The sequence below is a fragment of the Lonchura striata genome, chromosome Z (genome assembly GCF_046129695.1).
Source record: "Lonchura striata isolate bLonStr1 chromosome Z, bLonStr1.mat, whole genome shotgun sequence".
NCBI lineage: Eukaryota > Metazoa > Chordata > Aves > Passeriformes > Estrildidae > Lonchura > Lonchura striata.
Genome location: NC_134642.1, coordinates 37,800,761 through 37,820,403, shown reverse-complemented (window position 1 = coordinate 37,820,403; position 19,643 = coordinate 37,800,761). Strand labels below are relative to the sequence as shown.

The following is a 19,643-nucleotide window of genomic DNA, read 5'->3' as shown; positions in this document are numbered from 1 at the left end:
ACTGATGAAAAACTAAATTCAACATTTGAGAAGAAAAAAGAATGATACTAAGTGTGAGCTGATAATAGTTAATTTTTTTAAAAAAAGTCTTAAATCAACTCTTGATTTGGCATCTACCTTGTAAACCTTCAAAATTCATTAAGTGAAGTCTTCAGGAAAGAAAAACTTGGGATGTAGTCTCCTTGTCAATAATCCCCCTGCCTTAAAACCCCAATAACTGCTGCATTAAGTCTGCATTAAAAAACTGAAGCCCTAGAGATTGTGTTCTTACCCTGTCTATCCAACCCTTGTTAGTTGATTTAGTCTCTTCGTTCTCATTTATGAACCCAACGCTTCTTTACAAATATTTTACTTCTTTATTTATACCCTAAGGTGTGGTCTGGAATTTCACAAGAACTGGTGTATACAGAAAATAAAGTCAGATCAGACACTTCTGCATTTGACGCATTTGGATGAACAAGTCAACATAGCCTCAGTCTGAACTAAGGCAAAACCCCCAAAAAAGTCTCCCTCCTCCACCCAGACTCCAAAGAGAGTAGGCGCTAACCATAGCCACCGTGCAGCAGTACCGTGAAGATTTCACATGCCCAGGTCTCAATACAGCTTAAAATCCTCAGTCCAGCACTTCTGTCATGGCAGTAAAACACCTCAGACTGCAGCACAGATCCACTATGCCCCTATCTGACCCCAGAGCTGCTGAGGGTGTGCCCAAGGCTCTCTCTCTCTTACTTACTGCCTACCTGCAAGCCTGAGCAGATGCTATCAAGATATCCTTTTAAACAAGTTTTGGCAGCTACAGAAAACACCTGGATATTTAAATGTCTCTCAGTCACAGGAAGTCTGAAATTCCAGGAAAGGCGCTAGAGAACAGGCTAAGGGGGATCACTCCACTGAGGCTTGGTCTCACCTTAGAGAAGTCCAGAAACACATACTGATTACCACAACAGAGAGGGGTAATCCTGGAACTTGGTCCCTGGTTCTGGGTTTTCTCAGCCCAGAGTGTGCAAGCAAAAGAAATGCATAAGAACAGCATTGAATTAAGACTGTACTTTCCCAAGGTACTGAACACTAGGAAAGTTCCCTAGCAGTCTGCCAATTTCATCCTTGGCAGCCTCCAGAACTAAGCTGTGCTGCCTCAATACAAAATTCTGAATTACAATGAAGCGTAAAACCCAGTAACCATGGTTACAGCATGAATACTTATTTTTGAATTTCATTAAAAGCCTCTGTTTTAGTTGATCTTAGCTATCCCATAAATCCAATGCCTATTATACAACTCCAAATTACGAGCACAAACACATCTCTCACATCTCAAAACTAAATTTATTAGACTTACATGCAGTACCACAGCACATTTAAACTGAAGTTTAAATAATTTATCCCTCTGATTAAGCCAGCACAGTTCTATGTAGGTATGGCCATCTTTTTTTAAGGGGAATATTTTGGCAAACAGATTGTCCCCGTCAATTAAATATGAAAGAAACAAGAGGCTTGAAAGAAGGATGGACAGTAGATGTGCCAGAGAACACTTAACACTGCTAAATACATGTTTTCCCATTCTTCTTAGAGCTTAGATTTTTTTAAGTTTACTGGGCTACATCACCTAAGCATTTTAATTTTAGGCAATAAGAGTAATTCATAGATCACCTCAGTATGCTCTCTGCAAGTCACAGGAGAATCTGTTTCCCTCACCACTCCTAACCACTCATCTTGACCTGTGGCAAGCCACATCTTTCACCAAAATTACATCTAAGCAAACTTCTGTCTCAGTGCCACAGCTCCTCATCCTTCTAAGGCTTCCCTCCATACCCACAAGTAACGAGTGCCTTGCTCATCTCATACACCTGGAACAGCTCTAAGCCATACTGACAGTGACCGTATTAGACTGACCTACCCATAGCCCAATAGAGCCTCAGTCTCATTTTCTCAAGGAGAAAATGCATAGGCCAAATAGGTTCATCTAATCTTATCTGAAATTGTATTTTCTGTCAAAGAAGCAACATGTACTCACCATGCTTTTGATCCTGTTCCAGTACACACATTAAGCCCTGAACTCTTCTGTTTCTCCCAAGGACCATCATCAACTGATATTTCATAATAGGAGGCCCTATGAAGCGAGAATTTAAAACTGGGTTTGCAGGACTTAAAGTTCTCCCTGAATAAGACAGAACACATAGCCTTATCAGGCACATAACAGTTTAGAGGAGCTACTTTCAAATCTGGATCACAATTTCACAGGCTTTGTACAATGTTTCCCATTTGACAGCTACTTCTGATTCAATATTTTATAGCAGTTTTTATAATAGACTAGAATTATTTGTAGCATGAACTTTAAGCACACTTTCTGCAGTCACTTCTCATGTTAAATTTATGTACAAAACAACTTCTGTGGTTCATATGCAGGGCTTGCTGGCATTACAAATAAAACTATAAACAATTACCTTCTTTGCATAACTGTTGCACAAAATTTGTGTTTATGCTATGATTGTGTCTCATTAAATTATGTCAAGTAATACTAACTATTTCAACATCAGTAAGTAATAGCATCATTGAACCTGAACTCTTGATCACTTCAGTAACTGAAAATCCAGTGATTCTTCATTAATAGCTTTACACAAGAACGGGCTTACATTTTATTCCAGCGCAAATTATTCCTAAAACTCAAAAGTACTAGGTCTTGATGTACAATCATCTTCTGCATGTTGCAGTTCATCTGTCAGGAGATTCCTAGGGTTAGGCCTAGAGACCAAAGTTTCTGTCTACAAGCTTCAGAATATCCAAGAGTATATTTATGAACTAAACTTGCTGATATTCATAGGGCCTAATTCAAACTGTGATACAGGCTTCAGATTAATAGATATCCTCTCAGAAATACCACATTTGCTGTTTTATGCATGACTGAGTTTCACTTTTCTTAGTAAACAGAATTTACTAAGCTATTATTTCAGTCTAGAAACACAGCTCTCAGTAACTAAGGGCACATTTTGAGAAGATGAGGAGATTAGAGAACTGAAAGTAAATTAAGAACACAGGTGCACTGCTGGATTCAGTTTAATGTAATTTTTGCAAGCTGGGTATAATAGGTTTTCTGGGGTTTTTTTCTTCAATTTACTCATTTTTACATCACTGACATGCAGAATAAGATGTGAAAAGAAGCTCCTAAAGTTATTTTGTCTAAATAAATAGCAGACTTGTGTATTTGAAACTAACAGAAGATTTGTCTTTATGACAATCAAGTCTTCAAGTCTAAAGTCCCAATAACACCATACGCATTTGTAGAGGTTGGTATCTAGAGGGACTGTGTTCCTCAGTGATTCTCAAATCCACTGGAACCAAGAGAATGTACTTTTGACGTGCATAGCATTAGAAAACAGCTTTGTGCTCCTCTATCACTGCACATTAAAGAAACTTTTTAGAATCTTAATATAATTAGGTTTGATTTAGTAGAAAGCAGGATTTGTATCTCTTTGAGATTAATTACTTCTGCCAGTCTCAGACTGAAGTCCAGACAAAAAATAAAGCCCTCACAGAATATTTATACTATCTGCACCAACAATCAGTGTCTCAGGCATTGTACAAACACAAGCTGTTAACCTCTAAAGTGGCTTTCCTGTTATTTTTGTTTGGGTTATTTTAGTAAGATAAACAATGAAGTGAAACAGATAAAATACATGTAAAAGTTTAATGAAATCCTAACTAAGGGTCATGTCTTTTACCACAGCCCCAGTCGTATTTCCCGTGTCCTTCTTACTGTTTGGCTACCAAAAATGCATTGACCCTCAGGACAGAAAGGACAGTATCCTGCATAAGGCAGTACCATTGTTTGATACAAACACAGTTCTTAAACAAAGGAAATAACTATATTCTGTCAATAACAAGGCTTCTGCCAAAAGCAGGCTGATACCTTTTTTACATCTAATGACAGAAAGACAGAAAAGGGAGTTATGATAGAAGCTAATTCTGCTTGGTCATGCTAAAAGCTTATTAAAAAATATTTAAAAAGATATGCAGGAGAAGAGGCAGTTCAAGAACTGATATTTAAGTCATCAGTAAAAGGGAAAGAAAAAAGTCAGGAAAAATGAAAGAATAACCACAAAGAAGGCAGAAAACCAGAAATTAACATTACTGCCCTTACATCTCTGAAAATACACTTTGTAATCAGCAATAAGTGTTAAATATTTTTAGAACAGAAGTGAAATTTGACAGTAAAATCTCATCACTGATTGTCCACTCCAATGGCATAAAATGAAATTAAGTCAATTGTGCCTTGCTGTAACAATAAACAATTAAACATACCTGGATGAAAGAGATTCCCCAATGAAGACTTCATTGAGTGCTCTCACTGGTAAAAGATGTGGGCCAGAAATATCAGACCCTGCAGATATCAAATATAAGTTTTGAGTCATGGATTTAAAACACAAGTTTTCAAAAACCATTCACAATTCACTGAAGACAGATTCTACTGCCTGGGCTTGTTTTCTAGACTGAATGCTCCATGTTCTTCAGACTCATTTTTTCACTGATTTACTCTGTGGCTAGTCACTGTCCTTCACTGGAGACAATGAATGTTTAAACCAAGGTCAGCAATGATGCTTATGTTCAGACACTTTTCCCTGAAAAGTTACAGGCAACTAGGCAGAATAAAATCTTCTGTCAGTCACTCTTCCAGCCAAGTTAAATTCACTGGCAGTCACTAAACAGACATTTCTGATGAAGTTCAGAGAATCAGACTTCATACCACAAGATAATTAAAAGGGATTAACAAATTGTTCATGTTGATAAGGACTTCTTAGTGAGCAAATGCAGTACTGGTCACAATTTAGGCACAGAACCATGCATCTTTCAACCCATCATAAAGAAAAGACTTGAAGGTGTTTTAAGAATTATCTACAGACAGACTTTCACACCTAATACCTTATTTTCTTGCTGGTAGTCCAAGACTAGCTTTTACAACTCTCAATTAACCTAATTTAAAAGTTAGCATGTGTACACAAACACATGCTCAAGTAGTCACAGTAACTCTAAGAGACAGCATTTTAAAGAAGATACAGTATTTTATAGCAGGTATTTCAAACACTAAAACTTTTACATATTTTTATCTTCTATTCCAAGTTATCATAGCAAAGTGATTATATTATTGTCAGATTTTAACCTACTTTGATCCTGGAATCTTTCATTTATGTGAGCCCGGCTGTGCTGCTCTTGGCTTAGCTGCTGTTCATGTAAATCCACTGGGGTTGTGTTAATCCCAGTTCCTTCAAGATACAGTCGGATTCTCTGCCGCCACTGCCACCTAAGAGAGGCAAAAAAAGTCAGTATGAAATATTCATTACAAAATTTTAGATAGGATCTGACAGCCTCCACTCTCAAAGCAGAACATCTTAAGATTAGGAACTAAATATATTCAAGTTTTATAGCTTCCACTATAACTGCTAAATTTAAGAAGATAGTAATACTTAATCATAGATCATTATATTTATCTACTTGCCACCTATTATTTTTTGCATTTGTAAAATAAGAAGACACTGGTCAAAAGTAGCCAACAAAGATTGTATGTAATAAACTCCTTTTGAGGCATGTAATTTTAATATGTGAATGAATGACTGATACAATGCTTTTAAGAATAAAGAAGTCTCAAGAATTTCTACAGAAACACATGCTGTATTTTTGACATCTTTTGTTTGTATTTGATATGTCAAGAAAAGCAGCTCTATGCATCCCTTTATACGTAAGGCCCCAAGTATCCTCTCATTTTAACCTCTCCTGGCCTAGGAATTTGGGGTGCTTAAGAGGAATTCTTTTAAAACAAGAGAAGGCTATAAAAGCCATGTTACAACATTTTGATTTTTAAATTTTTCCTAGAGATATAAATTTGTTTTCCTCTTACAACCTAAGATATTTCATAAAACAAAATAGCAATAGTTTTGACTAAGAAAGCAAATCACAAGACAGTCTTACGAGCACATCTTTTCCCTGTTCATACTGTTGACACCCCAGTAACAGTAACCAATTTTTCCTAAAATTACAAGAGACTTATGCTTTATATGACTACTTTGCTAGTTTTTCCTCTAGTCATCTTTATGGAGACTTATTTACACATCCTATCTGCTGTAAATTCCAAGTATGATTTTAGGTAGTCATGCAGAAAGCATGCAGTGAGTATCACTATACTAGCCTCCTTACAATGCTCATGGCTAGAACATGTCACATCCCCCACAAAATTAAGAAAATGTGACTGTACCCCTATTAATACCCCTATTCTGAGAACCTGCTACAGTACTGACCACCAAGATAAAAAAACGCACCTAGTCTGATATAGTTTGTCCTTTATAAATCAATAATGCTGGTTGTCTCATGGATTACAAGGTCCATGTTAATACAGATTGTTGCACTAACTGATAAGTCAGGAATAAGGGGGAAAAGCTTATTGCCCTTGTCCAGTTTCTGGCAATGTACAATCCACTAGAACTCCAAAATACCAGATGTCCTTCCAGACAAGGATGCAGTTACCCAAAGACTCAGTAGGTTTGCTTAGGGCCAAACAAATCTAAGAACTTTCAAATGAATCATCTGATCATGTCCTTGCTTAAGAATAAAGATCCTGTTATTTCAGAAAAATAATTAAAGAAATCCTTTCTGTTTCGCTCTGGTGAGGTTTCAGCTCCATAATGGGCAGGAACAAACATATAGCTTTGTTTCCAACTAAACATCAAACTCGCCAAATGTCAAGGGAGGTTATCTGAATAAGCATGATGAGTTTTACTTTAGCAAGAATGATGGAGACTAAAAAGCTTCTGTTTTCTAAATCTTAGAATATGTGAATAGAAAATACCTATTCCTTTAGCAATAAATATTGAGACTCCTACAGTTATGATCCTGGCAACTGTATTAATTTAATTTCAGAACTATTCTATGGCACAAATACAGTTACACTTCCAAGTTAAAAATTTAATATGCTAGAAGTATAAACAAAACTCAATTGCTATATTTTTTCATGAGTGACTGGTTTCTGTTTGATAGTTTATCACAAAAATATTCTGTAAATTTATTATATTACAGAACAGTGTAGTTAAGTAGTTATTAAAAACTCTTCCATAGTCTGTCCTTTAAAATTCAGTTTGTTCCTTTTAAAATCAAGTGAGATTATTCTGTTTTAATAATATCTAGTACTGAAAACATCAAGTTATATTCAGCATGAAGAAATGTTGGCCCTACACTAATTAGTCAGCAAAATTTAAGCCACTTTATCTCAACCACCAAAACCCCAGATGCAACACACTGACCATTTCCTAACTGTACATGTTTCATTAGCTTCTATTCTTATGGCCATCACTGTAAAACAGTGTTGAGTCCTTGTCCTAGGGTGACGTTATCCCCAGTTGTCTGTTCTGTTTACGGTGGATATTAAGTTCTGCACCTCTAAGACAGGTTCCAGGAGTGAAGGGGAGATAAGAAGTGTCCAGTTTGTCTGCACAGACTGCACTCGCTTCCCTGCATTCCTGCTCACAGACTGCAGTGTCTGCAGCACAGACAGACAGTGGGACAGAGCTCTCCTTTGCTTTTAGTTCATTTTTAGCTGGCTGGGGCAGAGAAGTTCCCCAGACTGTGACTCTCCTTCTTCTTGGAACTGCTCAGCCCTGCTCTGGACTGAAAACCCAGAAGAGCACCGGGAGCTCAGCCTGTGGCCCACCAGGGCCGGGACACGGCATTCCAGCCCAGGAGGGACGGGTGAGAGACTGAGCCAGCCCAGCTACAGCCCATGACAGGACTCCCTCTGAATCTGCCATCTCTTCAGAGCAGTGAGAGGTTCCATTGTTTAACAGTGTTCATTTTTTCATGTTTCTGAGTACTTTGCTTGTTAAATAAACAGTTTCTTCCACTTTTCTTGAAAGAGAATTTTCCTCCTGAACCAGCTGGGGGAGGGGCAGCTTGAGTTTGCTTTCTAGAGTGTTTTCACTTCAAAAGTTTCCTCCAAAATTTGCTCTAAACAAGGACAGTCCTAAAATACACAAACCAATATACCCCTTATAAGAATTCAGCTCCTCATTTATGAATTTACTAAGTCAGAAGGGAAAATCAATTAGTGCAGGTCATCCCACAAGTTTTCTTCTGGAACTGGCAGTCACTTTTGTCATTTACATTCCTGTCTCATTTTTCACCCAAAAATTCATTTTTCAGCATTATAAACATCTACACAGAATTCAAAATTTGAGCCATTAACATTTTACTAGGCTTCAGCTGCTTCTTAGGAATTGCACATGATTAGGGGTTTCCCAATCCCTCTATGTTTTTGAAAACCAAAGATCAGTGAATCCTACCTGAACTCACCACGATAAAGCTTCTGTAGTGCCTCAGGAAATGAGTGTGTGTACCTCACAGGCAAGCACAGGTGACCTTCTGATCTGGTAGCAAAAAAATGACAATGAAAATTACAGTATTACTGTTCAGATTTGGTACCTTTGGAAAACAAAACAAAACAAATCTCCCTATGTGTTACACCTAGCAAAGCTACACTTCTTAGACCTTTAGGAATCTCTACTATTCTTCCACAGTACCACATCAGTAACAACACACTGCTCTCAACTCCTGGAGTCTGTTTGTCTGAGACAGGCTATTTCTCCCACATTTTCCCTAAAAACTGTCTGTTCAGCTAATAATCCTGCAGGAGTGTGTAACCACTAATATAGCTCCTGTCACCATTCTAGGCAAGCAATTTAAGCTTCATAAACCTGGCAGGTGAGGGGAAAAAACTTTCTCCACTTACACACAAGTTAGCAACAGCTAAGCAACATGCCTAAGATCAAAAGAATCTCTTCTCAGAACTTGAAGACTAAACACTGCTCCCTTTCATGAGTAATATGTGAGAATTCAAAGGCACTTGTTATTCGAACCCTACTAGCCAGGCTTGACAATGTAGAATAGCTACTCAGATCATCTGAAAAGTTTTAGAAGAGAAGATATGAAAGGAATTAAACTTCTTGACCACTACTTTATGTACTAAGAATAAATTAACCGTCAATATGAAAAAAGCAGAAATATCACAAGCAGAAATCTAAATCTGGACTTCTCAGCAAGCAGAGCCTTGGTGAATTCTGTGTGTCACTTGCCATCCATTTGAAGGTAATACCAACCAAGCAATCCTAACACATTGCATCTACTGACCTGTACGATTGATGTGGGCAGGTGGGTGCAGCTTGTGCAGAATTTATACTGGGACAGCTAAGTGCCAACAATTGGTTCAGGAGTTTTCTGAGTTATTTCATGGTTTACATTAAAAAACAACAGCAAACTTCTTCATCTGAGGCTCTACTGGATCCACCTTCTTCACAAAAAATTAAGGTTTAGTGTGTTCAGGCACTACACTTAGCTGCTTTTACCAAGTCCTTCTTCCTAAGTTCTGTACTGTTATCTCTAGCCTCGAACTTCTGGTTAGTAATACAAGTTAACTAGCTACAAGGGCTGCTACACTGGTGTGTGAGAACATCTGTGCCACTGTAACAAAGGCATGATCATCCAATACTACTCTCATATGAGACAGGATAACTCCTGTGCAAACTTCTCTAAAAGAACAAGAGATCCCCTTCGTACATTACAACCCACTAAAACAGACATTTATGCTGCCAAATGCTACAGGTATGCCTCATGTACCATGAAAACAGATGGATAGTGGGCCTAATATTAAATAGAGCACTGCTTTACCAAATACATTTTTACCTTTCAGGATCAGTATTTATTCCGATGACTGGTTTAAATTTATCAAAGACCTTACTGGCTGCTAACAACATTGTACCATCACCTACAAAGGAAACAGATCAAAAGTTAGTTTCACTTCACATTCTAGTACCCCAAACAGAATGTACTCCAGCATTAGTATTATGTGCATTTGTATCAACAACAAATAAGGCAAGCTGGAGAAAAATACAGTGGGACAAAACTACTGACACCTTATCCAATAAGAGTAGTGACAACTGAATTTGAGATGGCAAACACAAGTGGAAAAAGAACAACTTATCTGACAGCTATACATGCCCAGGCAATTGAACGTGGCAGAAGCAAGCTTTAAAAGAGATTTATGGGAATTTCTGTACATTTATCAGCAGGCAAGAGAAATTTTTTAGCAAAAGTAAATTTAGAAAGTATTGCTAAACAAAGCCACAAGAGACATGAAACAAAACCAAATGTTACTGTGAGTCACATAAAAACAATGACTTTAGCTTCACCCCAGTTGTCCTCCTAAAAGGCAATTTAAAGGTCTTATTTGGCCCCAAATAAGCACACTTGAAAAAGAAGTTCTGGGTAAGTAGAAAGCTCAGAAGTAGAAATCTTTAAATGTACTTGTTTCCCCAGGTATTGGTATTTTTTCCTGTCTGATAGACAGAAAAAACCCTGTAGCCTCATTCAGTCTTTGCAAGAAGACATAAGCTCTGAACAGCACAAAAACATAAAGCTCTGAAGACCTCAGATGATGAATTACTTCCCAGCTGCTTGCCTCAACCATTTTCCCAAATTTTGCCAAAGACAAACTGGCACTTTGGGGAAATTCTTTGAAATCCACAAGAGTATGACAGGATGCTCCAGGAATAAACCTTTCTACCCATTCTTCATGGTGATCATGGTGATCTTCATGGTGATTGCCTAAGGGCAAACTGGACTAGCAAGAAGAGAGAAAGCTGTGGTCAAGCCTATTTGCCACAGATGAGTGAACACTATGTCAGAGCCCAGCCACACAATGCTGTATTTGCAGCATATCCCAAAAGTAACACTGAATGAACTGCTGCAATCCAATATTAAAGATAAACAATCAGGTTAATTGCTCTGTTGGTTCATCTGGAAAACACTGATCAGTGGCACAAGATGCTCAGAAGCTGCAGACTTTTTACCTGTACCATCCAACTTGATACGCCAGTCACTGGATTAAGTGTGAAAGCAAGAAAGACAGTTTGAGCAAGGGGACCATGAGGTAGTATGTTAATCTACACCTCACATCCCAAAAAAAACAATGACTAAGTTTTAGGGCTACATAAAATTACATTACATCAAGATTTTTATCCTCATTAGTTGAAAACTAGAGTAAACTCCACAGTTTATATTGTTTCACACATGAAAAACTTTTTGAGTGGCCATGCATTGGGATTCACTTCCATGGGCTACTATTTTACATAGTAGAGGTAGACAAGATGGTCATAACCATTGTTTTTTGTCAGATTTTCTGAAAATTACATTAGAAATTTGTTTTCAGAATGTGCATTATTTCCAGCTGCTTCAAACACTGCCAAGTATTTCTGAGAAACAGACCCATTAAAACATACTGAAACAAATACTTTCCTTCCATAAAGTCATACCTCCTGCTGATATAACAGCATCTGCCCACCGAACTGTCTCTTCATTATACTCTCGACGCTTAACAAGACGAACTTCTATCCTTTCGTTCCTGTAAAGTTCAGAAGAAGTCTGAATGCCATTCTGTATTGTTCCTTGTCACAGCCTTCCAAAAAGCTGTCATGCAACTAAGGAATAATTACAGTCATATTTGGCTTAAAAGTATTTGACACACAAATCTTGTACTACTTTCTTGTTTATTTTCAATATGATAACAGAACATGTTTCAGGAATGACTGTTCATATGCACCCCTTTCTTTTCAGTACTCCCATTTATTAGCATTTGTAATACGAGGCTTCCTTTTGTTTCATACAATCCATGGATATTTGCAGTATGTCTGAAATCCTCAACATCCATACATTCTTACCGTAAGCTGTCCACAACATGCTCCACATTTTTTGTATGAATGCGATGCCGCTCCAGCAGACCAGCATAATTAGATCCCTTCAAGGCAAGCTGTAAGACACAAATGGTATTTGTAGAAGTCAAGTAAGAAGTAAGAAGTTAAATGCTCTTGAGCAACGCAAATAGAAGCTATGAAAAAGCATGTTATTTTCTCGCAGCAAAGATACTGTCTTATAAGCCTTCCATTAATTACATTTCTATATACACAGCAGTTGGGTTAGTTGGGTTATATCGACTAGTTCATTAAATGAGTCAAATGGCCACAGCAGTCAAGAATCACAGACTACACAAATACGCAAACAAGCATACTACATTGACTTCCATGCAACTTCAGACACTTTGCTCCTCCTGAATCTGCCAACTGATTTAAAGTCTACACGAATCCGTACAGTTACACTGTCATGTGCTGAAATACCCAGTTAGCTCAAAATTGTGCTGTAGAGAAGACAGACAACAAAAAAAGCAACAGGAATGACATTTAAAGCCTGAAACACCTCCAGCATTACCCTTGAAATTGTATTTGAGCTAAAATGGAAGACTGCCAAGTGCTGACAAAGATGACATTTTCTCTGCACCAAAAAAAGCTTAAGGACAATCTACCTAATATGTTTGATACTGTTCCCTGGATTTTACACCACATTTGCCAAACAAGTTGATAACAATAACAAGACCAACTGTATAAGTGCATTCTAGTCTCATCCTTCCTGGAAACTGGAAAATTTGAATACTTAATTAATCTCAACATACTCTTCAGACCAAAGAAACATTTTGCAGTTTATATAGATATAGTCATAAGCAGGCAGGTGAGATTACTGACTTGTTGCAGATTAGTTTTGCAACAAGTTTTTGTGCGAGTAATTCAGTCACCATTCGTTCTTTATCTTATTTAGCAAGGGGGGCCCTCATCTGGGGCCGGCACTGCCAAATATGCGTGCGCATGAAGATAAAGAAGGTGAAAGAAAATGGGTGCAAAGGATGTTAAGCAAAAGGAGTCTATAAATACATTAATGGCGAAAGTGATCCTGCTTTGAGCAGCAGACTCCTGATCCTACTTCTAGCCTGAATTAATCTATAATTATACTGTCACTGCTTCCTTTTCCCTAAACCGTTGAAACCAATTTATCAGCAGAGAAACAGAATTTCTCCTTGAGTTTGTCCAGAGGAATTAATCTGTGCCAGAAGCTCTAAACAGGCACTTCCAGCAATTTATTCAAGTGCCTTTATTCAAAGTTTTATACCATTCCAATAGAAAGTTGTGCCAGACAGCCTTGTCTAATCCCATTTTCATAGACTTCTCAACTCCAGAGAGAAGGGGAGAGGACTCTCAGAGTACGACAACTGAATTCAACCACAATCCAACACCCAGGAAATTAAATCTTTATTCATGTGACACCCATTCATGTCAAGAAATCCAACCATAAGCTAAGCATGTAAGACAGACTCAGCACCAAAGTAGTTACAGACAAGAATGTAATTGGCTGCTCTGGAATTGCATTGCTGTTCCACTCAGTGTATTTACAATTAACTTGCAGGAACAAAATCTTCAGGTGGTCATAGAGCTGGGATCAGGAAACCACTTCCAACAGAGACTCACAGGCTGCCTGGATGTATCAACAGCACTAAAGGAAGACAGTGGGAATGGATGCCTGACAGCCATGCATGATCACACCCAGACACAGGTACGTGGATGATCAGAAAACATCCAGAAAAATACTGTAGGTTTTTTCAAAGCTTGCTCACATTAGTTTACTGGGATACAGGGTGTTATGTCCCATTAATTGCCTCACACACTTAAATTCTTTGATTCTATTCCGGAGCTACAATGCCTGTGCACTCCAGATATCTCTTGGTCTTGCAGAATCCATAGTGTTCCACTGAGAACTTGATCAATACCCTGGTGGGTTCTGGGGAGCAAAAGATTACACAGGGCTATGCTAGTTACAGCACAGCCCATTGCCAGGTCTGCTGTCAGCCTCCCATCATCCACCTGGAGGGGAAAGAAAAAGGTAGAAAGGAAAAAAGGAGGTATTTGCCTCCCACAAATATCTGTAGCATAGGTCTAATTTGCTAGAAGAATTTTCAATTGCACATTTGAAGCACAAATTCATCTCACCTTACCACAAGAACAAATCCACAATCAAACAAGTTCCAAAAAACACCATTGCTAAAATCAAGGTTCCTCTAGAAGTATCTGCAGTGAATGAAACAGAATGAAACAAGCACCTGACAAGTAGACTGCTGTGGCAGCACACTTTTTTCAGGCTGCTGTTAGTTCCACACAAAACAGAAACCACAAACTCCTATCTTGCAATTTTACATACCTCATTTATTTGAATAATTTGTCAGCATGCTATCTTTCAACTTGATGGAAGAGAGCTTTAATCTCATAACAATAATGATATACTAATTCTCTGTGTGATCGTTTGCAGGTTTTTGAGCCATCAACATCAGGGGTAAGCCAACACCCAGCACTTCCCTGGCATCACCAGGAAAGAGAGGAATGGGAAGTGCCACTGCTATGGAACAGAGTCTGTTCTGTAATTTACATTTGCCATAACTGAGTTAAATTATTTCATCAACAACTTCAGAAAACAGAAGAGGTTGCTCAGCAAATAAACTATCAGTATTCTGACAATTGCACGAACCATTTCAGCAGCACTGTGGTATAGGCACTGAATATACAACTGTCTTATTTGAATTTACCTCTAGAAAAAGTAAGCACACATTATTAAGCAAGAAAAACTAAAAGTTAGGGCCTTTAGTTTAAATGGCTGTGCTACACTTATGGAGTTAATTGTCCTGATTTACAAAAGGCTCCAGAGATTACAACATTCTGTTCATCTCCAGCCTCATCTCTCTGTGTTCAGAGATAACTTGGAAGTTCATTAATCTAAAAGCTTACAAAGGGGAAGCCCAATTGAGCCTGACCACAGTCAAGTATATCCAACAGCAACACTAATCAGCAGGCTGCTCTCACTCAACTACTCTGAAGAACCAGAGAAGTGCTGACAGTCCTTGTGGTCAGAAGAACAGAGTCACACAGTGGCTGAGCTAGAATGGACCTCTGGTCCAATCTCAAGCCCAAGCAGGGCCACCTGAATCCACCTGTCCAGATCCAGGTGGCTTTAGAAGATCTTCACAGATGGAGCCTCTACCACTGGGCAAACTGTGCCAGTGTCCAGTCACCCCCACAGTGAAAAGCTCCCAGTGTTCAGATGTACCTGTATTTCACTGCCTCTGCTCCTGCCTCATATCCAGCACCCGAGTGCCACACTAAAACTACGACAAATGCTGCTGCTTGGAAAGAGGTTTGCACTTAGGGCAAAGTGTAAGACCGAACTGAGACCAGCACCTGCTTTTTACTTCAAAAGTGATGAAGACAAAGATCAGGCAGTCCAGTTGCTGTGTGCATGATCACCTCCCTAAAGAGCCTTGAAGACACTTGGGATGTACAGACAGCACAAGGACAGTCTGACTCCTGAGCCCAGTCATCAGACAGGCTCCAAAATCTATGCCAGGCTTGGGTTCTGTCAACTGACTCCTCAAAAAGGCACAGAGGTATTAAATTCTGCATGAAGACAACTTTCAAGCTTTTCTTCCTTTGGAGGAAGCTCTGATTTACAATTAGGCCTGTTAATCTGAACCTAATACTACACAAAATAAAATGCATTAATATATATACAAGAGCTATTCTAGCAAAAAAACTGCATTAGCATTTGAAAACAAAGACAAATTGGACAAAAATACATTCAGGCACAACTTCAGTAGTAGTTCTAAACCTCACAGCAGAAATGCAATGAGAAATAGGTTTCCAGAAGAGCTTGTAATGGAAAACATACTCAGGGGAACAGAACATTTCCTATGAATGGAGCTATTTTTCCTTAGACTGAAGGAGAAAAGGTCTAAATCAAATATCTAAGAATAGCTCTTCTTGAATATCCTGGCCTGATCCTTCCTTAAGGAAATTATGTTTTCTCACTAAGTTCCTCTAATAGTCACTTATTCAAGGGACTTTTGTTTGCCTTCCTTCTGTAGGCTCAGCCTGCAACCTCTGGCAAGTCCCAACTCATTTGGTTTAAACTGTACGTCTGCTGTCCTCTGCATATTTGCCCTGCAGGAAAAATGCTGCACAACAAAGACATGGCTTCTAGACACAAATACAGAAGCCAAAGCAAAGCCAAGTAATATCAGAATACTCATTGTTGTCTACATATGTGTATTATGACTCTTGATTTAGAAAATGGGAAAAGAAAAGCCATAGCTGAGTCCTACTGGCATTGCTCATTAAGCATTAAGATAAAAGAGTATGGTCTCTCAATACAGTAACATGGATATAGTCTGGAGTGAAATTGTCAACTAACCACCTTCTGCATCTCATCCTAGCAGAATCACAGAGTGATCTGAGTAGGAAGGGACCTTAAAGATCATCTTAAAGAGCTGAGTAGTTCCAGCCACCCTGTTCTAGACAGGGACACCTTTTACTAGACCAGGTTCCTTAGAGCTCCATCCAATCTGAACTTGGACATTTTGAGGGATTGTGCATTCACAAGTTCCCTGGGCAATCTGTGCCTAAGCCTCACCACCTCCACAATAAAGAAGGTCTTCCTAATAGCTAAGCTGTATCTTCCCTCTTTCAGGTTAAATTTATTTCCTTCATCTTATCAATACACTCACTGACAAAAGGTTTCTCTTCAGCTTTCCTGTGGAGTCCCTTCAGGTACTAGAAGGTGCTATAAGCACTCCTCGGAGCTTTCTCTTCTCAAGGCTGAACAGCTGAAACTGTCTTGTCCTCACAGGAGAGGTGCTCCAGCCCCATGATCATCTTTGTGGTCCTCCCCGGACTTGTCTAGTAAAATTAAATGGAACTTTTTCAGATTAACTTTGGCCTTATATGAATGCATATATATTCTCACTACTAGGCTTATGCCTAACCTTTATAGCACTAACCTTCATGCAGTCTTAAACTGCACGAGGGTGAAGCTAATACCAATCACTTCTTTTACAACTATTGGTCATTGAGGAGTTAAACTAAATGTCTGACTAGAAAGAAGGAAAAAAAAAAGGAAAAAAAAAAAAGAAAAAAAAAAACTAACAACAACCACAAAAAGCATAGATCTAGAAACAATTACTCTTTCAAATTTCCACAATGAACTTGCCCACACATGCACCCCAGCTGGAAAACAAGAACAGATCACTGCTTTACAATATACCTAATTTCTACAGAAAGAACCACTAAACAATACAAATGGATTTAGAGGTCAACAGCTGAATAGAAAAAATTTGAATTTTAAAACTCAAGACAAAAATATGATGAGCACTAACATAACAGTCTGTTTCTAAGCAGAGTACGGCATTTTAAGTCCTGTATTTTCAGAAATTGTCTCTTGAGATTTAACCACATGTCCCAAGTATAACCAAAGTTAGTGTTCAGTTTTGTTCTGCTTAAAAGAAACAAGATTTTGACAGACTTATAGAAAAAATATTTTTATCAATACATTAAGGTTAGAACTAGAACAGCTCTGAATATAGGATATGTATCAAGCCATACACTTCTCTTAGTGCTCCTGACTAAATGTGACCTCCATTAAAACTTCCTTAATTATCAACATCAAAGATTTTCAATCTACAGGCAAGTAATTATCCTATGTTATAGTGCTAACTAGTTAAAATAAAGCTTGGTTTGTCATGCTAAAACCAAATGCAGTTTTACTCACATATCAGGCACACACTAAACTTCGGGATTTCTTAGGAGCTCTAATGAAATATTAAGCTTCTCTATTTCAAAATGTAAAAACAATCCACCTACAAGTACATGGGATTAAAGCATGGTTCAGCTTCCGAATCTTAAGATAATAAAATGCCAACAATAAAATACATAAACATTGAGCAGCAAGCCTTAGCAGAACTTGCCCAACAGGAATCTGTACCTTGGAGACACATTTCATGTGTCTTAGGAGAAATGGGTCTCCTAGGCAGGCACAGCAAGCTTGAACCACAACGCTGAATGGTTAGTGTTTTTTACCAGCCATCAGCTGGAACTGATGGGGGAGCTGAATTTGGTGATTGTACACAAATGATACCAAGGTTTGGACATAACACTAACTTTCACAAGTAAGCACAGGATAGCACACCTACCCTTGATTTATAGCAGAAAGTAAGTACCATTTCTGAACTTCAACTGCTGTGTTCACACCCATGACAGCACATTTGCTGACAACACCAAGACATGGTGCAGCTGATACTCTGGAGGGTGGAGGTGTCACCCATGGGACCCTGACAGGCTTGAGGGGTGGGTCTGTATAAACCTCATAAAATTCAACAAGGCCAAATGCAATTGCACTCAGGTGGGGGCAATACCAATACTGGCTGTGGGATGATGGAATTGAGACCAGCCATAGAGAAGGTCTAGAAGGTGTTGGTGAATGAACAGCTTGATATGGCTCAGCAATGTGAGCTCACAGCCCAGAAACACACCCCAGGCCCTGTGGGCAGCAGGGGAGGGAGAGGATTCTGTCCCTCTGCTCTGCTGAGACCCAGTTGGAGCATTGCATCCAGCTCTGGGCTCCCAGCACGGGAGGGACAGGGACTTGTTGGAGTGAGTACAGAGGAGAGACACAAAAATGATCAGAGGGCTGGAGAACCTCTCCTGTGAAGACAGGCTGAGAGAGATCTTTAATATTCCTCCTTTCACGTAAGTTGCTTGACTTCTTAAAAGGGGAAATGTGGTCTAATTGTTCTTGCACTAGAAATAGTAAACACATGATCACATTTCATTGCTTGGCTATAGCTAAAGACTCAAGACAGTAAGACAACCATATTTAGGAAAAAAAACCTAGTAAAATTTAAGTATTTATTGAAAAATTCCAGACTTGCTGAATTTGAAAAGTCACTGACAATCTGGTATGTTGACCCTGACTGGCTGGATGCCAGATGCCCACCAAAGCTGCTCTTATCACACCCTTTCACAATGAGATAGGAAAGAGAAAATATAAGGAAAGGGTCACAAGCTGAGATAAAGACAGATTACTCAGCAGTTACCATCAAGACTAAACAGACTCAGCTTTTGGAAATGAACCAAATTTATTATGAATCAAAATCTCATCAGGATAATGAGAAGTAAAAGAAATCTTAATAACATCTTCCCTCCATTTATCCCTGCTCTCCCTCCTTTCCCCTCAGCGGAACAGGGACATGAGCATGGGGGATACAGTCAAGTTCATCTCAAGTTGTTTCAGACACTGTTCAACTAGAGGAGCTCTTTTCCCTGCTCCAGCCCGGGCGCTCTCCCATGGGAGATAATTTTTCAAAAACTTCTCCAGCGTAAGTCTATTCCATGGGCTGCAGCTCTCCACAAACTGCTCCAGTGGTCCCCTCCACAGGGTGCAGTCCTTCAGGCACAGGCTGCTCCACTGCTCCTTGTCCTGCCAAGGAACCTGCTCCAGTGTGGGCTGCTCTCCACAGGCCACAGGTCCTGCCAGGAGGGCTTCCCGTGGGATCACAGCCCCCTCAGGCACATCCACCTGCTCTGGTGTGGTTCCTCCAGGGCTGCAGGTGGATCTCTGCTCCCCCTGCACCTCCCTGTGCTGCAGGGGCACAGCTGCCTCAGCATGGGCTGCACCAGGGGCTGCAGGGGAATCTCTGCTCTGGCTCCTGGAGCAGCTGCTGCCCCTCCTCCTTCACTGACCCTGTGTCTGCAGGGCTGTTCCTCTCCTCTCTGAGAGCAATTACATTTGTACAGTATTTTTCCTCTCTTAAATATGCTACCAACTGAGATGACACTACCACCTCTAAATGGCTTGACCTGTGCCAGTGACTTTCCATCTTGGATCCAGCTGGCATCAGCTGTCATGCACAGAGG

The 19,643-nt window shown here is 39.3% G+C and overlaps 1 protein-coding gene across 2 annotated transcripts in view; it reads right to left on the bottom strand.

Annotated features, from left to right (window-relative positions):
* NADK2 (NAD kinase 2, mitochondrial) overlaps positions 1–19,643 on the bottom strand; it is a 32,449-nt gene that overhangs the window by 5,341 nt on the left and 7,465 nt on the right. The window contains exons 2-8 of one of the 2 annotated variants that reach the window (XM_021551832.3): positions 11,748–11,836; positions 11,343–11,431; positions 9,715–9,796; positions 8,319–8,402; positions 5,157–5,293; positions 4,297–4,375; positions 2,012–2,155 (exon numbers count right to left, since the gene is read on the bottom strand). In XM_021551832.3, the coding sequence (XP_021407507.1) occupies positions 2,012–2,155; positions 4,297–4,375; positions 5,157–5,293; positions 8,319–8,402; positions 9,715–9,796; positions 11,343–11,431; positions 11,748–11,836 (704 nt within the window). Of the gene's footprint in view, positions 1–2,011; positions 2,156–4,296; positions 4,376–5,156; positions 5,294–8,318; positions 8,403–9,714; positions 9,797–11,342; positions 11,432–11,747; positions 11,837–19,643 lie in introns of those variants that run through there. The other variant, XM_021551841.3, reaches the window with a different exon arrangement.